At 48.4% G+C, this 7,659-nt stretch overlaps 1 protein-coding gene across 1 annotated transcript in view; it reads right to left on the bottom strand.

The window, feature by feature from the left end:
* The window catches only part of PSD2 (pleckstrin and Sec7 domain containing 2), a 45,949-nt gene that overhangs the window by 4,876 nt on the left and 33,414 nt on the right, over positions 1-7,659 (bottom strand). Inside the window, 1 exon segment of the mRNA XM_009322285.1 lies at positions 6,471-6,541. Within this exon segment, the coding sequence (XP_009320560.1) occupies positions 6,471-6,541 (71 nt within the window).

Below are 7,659 nucleotides of genomic sequence, written 5' to 3'. Positions count from 1 at the left end.
CCTGCAGCCAGTGCACCTCTGGGCAGGTGTGGGGCTTGCTGGGCAGGTGCCAGACTGAGCATGGCCCACCTGAACGACGCTTGGTCTCTCTTTAGTGTGTGTGACCCTTTGGCATGGTCTCTCATGTAATTCATTAGACTGGCACTTGCAAATTGCAGCAGCATTCCTTGTATTCCTGCTTTACTTTCTCCACTGAAGGACAATTTCACACAAGTAGGGAATGTAGCATTAACTATATATGAATATATTTTATAAACAGATAGAAAACACTGAACATGGGATTCTGAAAGGATGATCTTGGCACAGCACTTTTTAGGAAAAAAAGGAGTTCAATCAATCCTGTGTTTACCCTTTGTTTTCCTGGTGACGGAGCTCCCAGCCACTTAAAGTGACACCCTCCCTCCCACTCTGCACCCTTTGCAGCTCAACAGCTGGTCCAGCCGGATGATGGGATGGAAGGATGGACAGATAGATGGATGCATGCCCGCGTGGATAGATGGATGTAAGAAAACCTGGTCCTAGCTAAAACAAACCACCACCCCACCACCCCCGACCATGTTAGAGGCCATGTCAGGACCGGGTGTCCCTGGAAGGGCCTGCCTTGCCCTGCTGATTACAGTGCAAACCTACGGGACTAATTCGCTCTTATGTTTTGCTTTCCTTGACTGTCCTTGGCTGCAGCACAGGGGTGGCTCTATCCAATGGTGGTGGTCCATGTGTCCCAGCCCTTTCTTAGGTTTCAAGCTGAAGCTTGGTCTGTTCTGCAGATTTGCAAAAAGATGGGGTTTTTTTTCTGTGTCCTGGTGGTACAAATCCAGCCGTTCAGGGAAAAGCCATGTTACAGTCTCCTGGTTGCTAACCCTGGTCAGTAAGGTTGTTCTCTGGTGTAGGGTCAGAAAGGTCTCCCCTCTGTTGCTCTTCAGAGCACCAGGGACCAGCACTCCCCAGCCCATGGATGTGTCTCACCCAGACCCTTGCTCCCGATGGGAAGTAAGCTTCTGAAGCCTTTCCTTCCCTCCTTTTTTGAAGCAATCATACCATCCAGGAGAGTGATTGCCATACTGTGTTCACCGGCACGTGATACTTGGCCTTGTGCAAAGAAATGCCATGGGGCCCAGAGCCCAGAAACGTCTGGCATGGGCTCCTGGCTCATGCAACCGCTTTCTTAAGGGTGAACCCCAAAGAAAAGCCCTGGCTTTCCAGCAGGGGAAGGGGTGGGTGCTGCAGGCACCCTGTCTTCAGGGTGACATTCAGATGGGCTGCGCTGCGGGGCAGTAGAGATGATCTTTCCACAGCGGGGACTTCAGTAGCCAGAGGAATGGGCTATTAGCCTTTTAACAAAGGAAAACAAATGCTTTGCCTTATGAGGACCTAATATGTTCCCCCACTTGGAAAGAAGTAGTTGCTTGAGGAAGACATTGGTGCTCAGGCTTCATATATTGTAGAGAGACTTCCAATTCTGGATGTTTTTCCAAGGCTGAAGCTCTTTGGATCTGAATAAATCTGACTCTGATGCCCATGATCTCTTATTTCAAGATAAGCTTTCTGAAAATACAGTGCAAATAGCTAGGCTTAATGGCATGTGACAAGGAGAAACTGCCATGGCTGCAAACTGGTTTGACTAATGCAGATCTTCACCTCGAATGGTATCATCATGTATTGCCTCTACTGATTTCAGGCTCACAGGCATCAATGTAGGTGTAAGGAAAAGCCAAATTTTCTTCTTTTTCTAACACTGGGCCCAGTAAATCAGCATAAGGTTGAATCAAACAGGTTCTCTCTACCTTCTGCCTCCCTGCTGGTGGCAACAGGCTGCATTTGCAGGAGTGCATGGTGCTGGAGGCTCACTTCTGCACAGGCCAGCTCTGCCAGAAAGCTCATCTTAATGCCCGTGCTGTGGTAGTCATGATGATATGTATGGCTGCCGATGCTGGCAGACCTCTGTGTGCTCTTAAACAGGCACCCTCTGCAAACAGCTCCAAGGCTATGTATGATGCCACGCACACACGGCTGGAGCCACCACAGTGCCCTGCACTTACACTGTAGTGTAGGCTACACCACGTAACCTTCCCCTGGAGAATAATCCCATTGTCCTTCAGCAAAACATGTCAGCTCTGCTCCGAAGCCTCCAGCAGCTTCTCTACATTTTGTCTCACTCCCTTTCTGAGCTTTGATGTAAGTTTAAGTGTGTGCATAAACTGCTGCTGAGGAAGAGATGTGTCCAAAAACATAATAGTAACACAGACGCTTTCAGTGAAGGGATTCTGGTTTAAATCTCAAAGAAACTGATTTACACTAAAACATAAGCAGTATCATATTTGGAGGAACTTCAGGCAAAGTTTTGTCTACGTTATAGTACTGCTAACCTCACTCTCATGTTTTGATGGTGTTATCCTGCCATACATTTCCTGGCAAAGGGGTTAATTTAGTATCACAGGGCTGTTGAATTTTTGTCTTCTGTGTCCCGCACTGTTCACACAGGTACTTGTCACTGGGAAATGGGCAAGGTATGCTGTGCCACACTATTCCAGTTACCCTTAGTCCCCAGCCCTTCAATGGTGACATGTTTATTTTTCCCTTGCTCCTCCAGCTGTAGGATGGTGGGGTCAGCAATTTTCAGGGTCTGTTTTGGGGATGTCTTCTGCACGAATTGAGCCCAGGTGTGGACGCTTTGTTTCGGAATCCCTCTAAATTCATTTCATTCACTTTCAGCTTTTAATGTTGATGGTGTAGACAGACTCTCGGTTCATGTGCCTCTCCTGCCTGCAACAAAGACTCTGCTTAAACATGCATGACCACCGCCTTGCCTGGGCTTAGTTTCTGCCATGGCAGTGCTCCATGGTGTCTTTGGTTCACCCTTCTGATGCCAGCTCTCCCCGACTGCCCACCCCTGCGAGCGGGTGGTGGGAGATCCACAACTAATATGAGCTCCCGAGCTCAAAGCTTGTTTTGTCAAGAAAAGGCATCGGTCTCATGCCTGCCTTTGTAGGGCACCTGGATGGGGTGAGAGAGCCCAGTGTCTTGGTCCTGCTGCCCTCTCCTCTGGACTCAGCACCAGCCCTGAGCAATGATGTGAGTATGGACATGGAGCTGCAGAGATTTCTCATGCTCTGGCTTGTGAGTGGGTTCTCCTCTTTTTCCTTTTCTTCAGCTCACATCTACCAGCCTAAACAAATCATTTAATGAGGACAACTAACCACTGTGCCCTTTCCAGTCTGGTCATGAACTTGGCGCTCCAAGTAGCACTACCATGGCAAGGACCTGCCTGCATGGGACAGCATCCGTGGCTCGGGGCTGCGCTGGGAACCCCTTCACGGTTGGGGGCTGCAAGGGCAGACCCTGAGGGAAGACCTGCACCCTTTCCAGTACTTCCATATAAAAGCACCTCATGCTTTATAGCTCTCCATCATTCCTCTCAACACCCCTCTATGTGTGGTGATTAAGGGTTATTATCCCCATTTCACAGAGGTGAAGTAAGTTGCCAAAGGCCATGGAGTGAGTCAGTGCCCAGTGCAGATCAGAGCGCAGGAGAGGTGCGCCCTGCTCCCAAGCCTGCATTTCTTCCTCAAGACTGTGCTGCATCCCTTTAGGGGATCAAGCAATTGCTTCAGCAGACTATGCTAGAACACGCTAGTCCAGCAATTAACACTGGCGAGCCAATGACATGTGACGTCTCTACCTCAGCAGGTTTATGGCTGCTGCCTGAATTGCTTCTAACAGACTGAATTCTACCTGTCCACCCACCCACCCACCCACCCACTCTTCTGCCTATCTTATGTCCATCTCGCTCTGTATCTGGCCATTCCTCCTTTCTACACATCTATCTCCCCAGGCCCTCCTTCCCCCCCTCCTTCCCTCTCTCTCTCACTCTTATTTCTACTCAACTTGCTCCCCAAAACCAAATTGAGTAGAGTTTCCTATTAAACTTATGGGAATTTCCTATTAAAGCCTAGATCCTTGGTTTGGTCTGAGCGAAAAACTGGAACAGGCTGAACCTGTGCTCCATGGCATCAGGTGGGTCTGGAAGCAGGTACTTCCTCCTCTATCTTCACATCAGAAAATCTTTTCCCAGTGATTTGTGCTCAAGCCAGGTTCTACCTTATGTTTATCTGCAGGCATCTTCCGCTGAGAGCTTGGGAGGCTGGCGCACCATTTCCTTCCTGCATTGTGCAACTCTCTTGTTCTGCAAACCACCCCCTAGGCAAGAAATTGCACTAAGAATCAACAGAGCAGGTGGATGTTTATCCACTCTCTGTTGTGGTGCTGGCAATGTTTGGAAGTGGCAGGGCAAGGACTTTGTCTTTGTGGTCTCATCCTCTGGCCTGTCTCTGCAAGCCTGATAGACACTGTCTACAGCCAAGCCCAACCCAAGGAATCCTCTGAAGAGGACCATATACAGTCTGGCAGCAGCTCATGACTAAGAAACTCTTCTTTGCCCAAATTCTTTGCCCAAATGTTCCTCAGGTTAATTTTTGTTGTTCCAACCTTGGGGCACCCTTGGCCATTCCGGTCCCTCCTGCTAATTACACATCAGTCATGGCTGTTACTTACCAGACAGTTTCATAACCTAGCCAAATCTTAGGTGTTTTGCTTCTTCAGTCCTTGTCTGTAAAAAAAGCCCTCAGTCTCTTAACCATTTGCTCCTGAAGGGCATCTAGATAAGAACATTGGTCTTCTAACTGCCACGTCAATCTCATCCTCACTCTCTTTTTAAATTCTAAACACCTAGTACTAACCTAACAAACTATGTTAATATAGCAGTCTGGATGGTTACTGCTGCTAGCCTTGTACAGCAAAGAAAACCCAAACCCTCTGCCCCATCAGCAGCAATGACACTCAGTGTTGGCTTCACAGCTCCTTCTAGTGCCGTCCAAGCAGCCAAGAAAATCTTCAGTAAACTGGATTTTGGTCTAGCATGGGAAGAAAATTCCGTCCTGAAAGTGTATTTCATTCTAAATATATACCCCCACAACAGACTCATCCCAAGAGACATGCCCTAGAAGTCCTTGGTGAAAAATTCATTTAGATCTAAATTGTTCCTGTGATTTCGAGGAAACCGCTTTTTTTTTTTTTTTTCCATAGAAAAACTGGCATAAAATTAAATGTTGATTGTAGCTCTGTACAAGTTAAACCCTCATGCACCACCCGTGGTCAGCATGAGGACCTCCTCGGTGGACTCCATGTGGAGACTTGTAACAAGACAGGAGACTGAGATGTAAGAGTGCCACTGACTTGAAGAACACCACACCTAGAGGGCTGGAGAAGATCTGGGCTCTCCTGTATGCTGCAGCTTCCCTCAGCTGCAGGAGAGAGTAGCAAGGCTGTAAAAATACCAGTTGGCTAAGAGCAACCCATACTGTAAATTACGATCGGCTGCTGCCAGATTTCTGTTGGCTTTGTGACATGTGCCATAGGATCTGGCAAAACACAAGAATCACTGGGGTGTGCTATGAGCTCTGAGTCATAGTTCCATGCTGCCCTGAGGATCTTTCTGCCTTTCTTATATAATCCAATGTTTGTTTACTCTCATTGCTTTGGAGATAATACTGCAATACGTAGGAACATCTACCCACAGGGAGTGCTGTTCCAGCAAGGCGAGTTCAATGGGTTACTGCACAGCATGTGCTACTAAGGTAGTTCAGACCTAGTTCAGTGGGTTACACTGTTGCATGATGAAAGACATTTGGCACCTCTGGCTGGCTCACACTGACATCCAAGCGAGCCCCTATCCAGGCTCCTTGGATTTTCCCACAGAAAAGACTATCCACAGAAATCCTCCTGGCATCCAAGTGTCTTGAAAAGCAGAGAGCTGAATGCTATAGTATGCAGGGAAGCTCTTCCATGGTGACTTTGCCTCCCATGATGACCTGGGATTTATACTTGTGTTGACTAGAGGTGGCTACAGAACGAACAGAGATGAAGAGAGGCAGAAAGTATCACTTGGCAACCCAAGTGATAGGGTTGGAAGGACCCAGCTCAGCAAGGTCCTGAAGGAGAAGAGAAACTTTAAGCACAGTCCATACCAGACTCAGTGAAGCTGCTCTTAATCACATCTATGCCAGCAAATAAAACAATAGGCAGGATAAGACTGGTCTGATGCTCCGCCTCTTCAGCTTCCTATTGCATGTCTCACCAACATCCTATTTCACCTATTCCATATCATCTGTTCACTCATCCTCCCCAACAGCTCCTATTTGCTGGGACGCTTCTGCAGAAATCTTGCCTCAATGTTCCCTCTTTCATACTTCTCCCTGACTGGCCCTCTCTTGAGGCTGTGAATAGTGCCCTTAGCATGACCACCACCACCAGAGATGATGGCATCCACCAGTTCTGTATACTGGTCTCTGGAGGAGCTCCATGCATTAGGACATGGATTCAGCTCTACTTGCATCTATGGGTCTCTGCTTAGGACAGCATGACTGCTTTGGAGACAGCATGAAACAGCAAATGGGATAGTCCACCATGGTTACCTTTTGTAAATAAAGGACGGTCCCTTTAAGCACAGCATAAAATTTCTTCCAACCTCTTCTTCCTCTGGGAGCTAAAAAAGGAAGAACATTTAATTATACATGTTTGCTTCTGCCCTTGCTGCTTGACCTTCACATTTCTGGCAAAACCAACCCTCCTCCTGACCCACCACAGGCATGCACTGATGCCCAGACCTCATACACCTCCAAGCTATTGCTTATGAGTGGCTGGTCTGCAGGGACACGTTTGAGAGACATGGGCTGGGAGACGCAGCCTCCCAGCAGGAACACAAGCAGGTCAAAACTAGAGATGGGCTGGTATAGGAATACCAGTGGACACATGCAGGAAGTCTCTGCTCCTCCAAACCCAGGTTCATGTTCCTTGGACTAAATGCTTGAGGACCAGAGACATTCCCTGAGCTCCTCTGCTTCAGGTGAGTTAGGCAGACATACCCTGGATAAGGCAGCTTCTGCTCCACTGAGGAGGGAGCATTACCACCAGCTGTCTCGATGGACTTGGGTACAGAGAGTTTGCGGGAAGCTGGAGAGGGGCGGGGGGTGAGGGGAGCCATCTACATCACCACAAGACAGCTAATCCTCCAGGCATGGGCTATTAAGAAAGTGCTGGAAGCAAGGGAGGCCTTTGGTGGTAATCTCTACTCAAGCCTTTTAATCGACTGCAGTGACTGGGCCAATCATATCAATTAGCAAAAGGGGTTATCCAAGGTTTCATTAATCTCTGCTCATTAACAGTTCCCAAATATATTTTCCTTTACCTTTCCTGTAATCCCATATGCTGACAGCAGAGCTATGAGGCATCCTGTTGCCCAGCCATCACATGGCAGCTGTTTCCAGCACATGGCAGAATATGGACAGGAACGAAGCTTTGAAGACTAGACTGTCCCCAAGGTCAGTGCTGGGGGGGACAATTGCTGTGGAACCAGCCTCACCCCATTGCTCAGAGTGTGGGATTCAGGACTGTGCCCATGGACAGGATGGAAGACCAGGTCTATCTGTGTCGGACAGGCACTGTTAGGTTCCTTGGCAGTGAGAAGGGAAGACTGAGGCCTCCTGAAAACATTCATGTCTACCAATGCCTCAAAACACCCTCCTTTCCCTGTGCCCTGGCATTCATGGATCTGGGGATCTCTCTTGTGTTCCCTGGGACGCGGTGAGGAAATGCCTTCAGCAG

This window comes from Pygoscelis adeliae, unplaced genomic scaffold, assembly GCF_000699105.1.
Source record: "Pygoscelis adeliae isolate BGI_AS28 unplaced genomic scaffold, ASM69910v1 Scaffold514, whole genome shotgun sequence".
In the NCBI taxonomy this organism is placed as follows: Eukaryota; Metazoa; Chordata; class Aves; order Sphenisciformes; family Spheniscidae; genus Pygoscelis; species Pygoscelis adeliae.
Note: the sequence above shows the minus strand (reverse complement) of the source record. Positions and strands in the feature narration are given on the sequence as shown.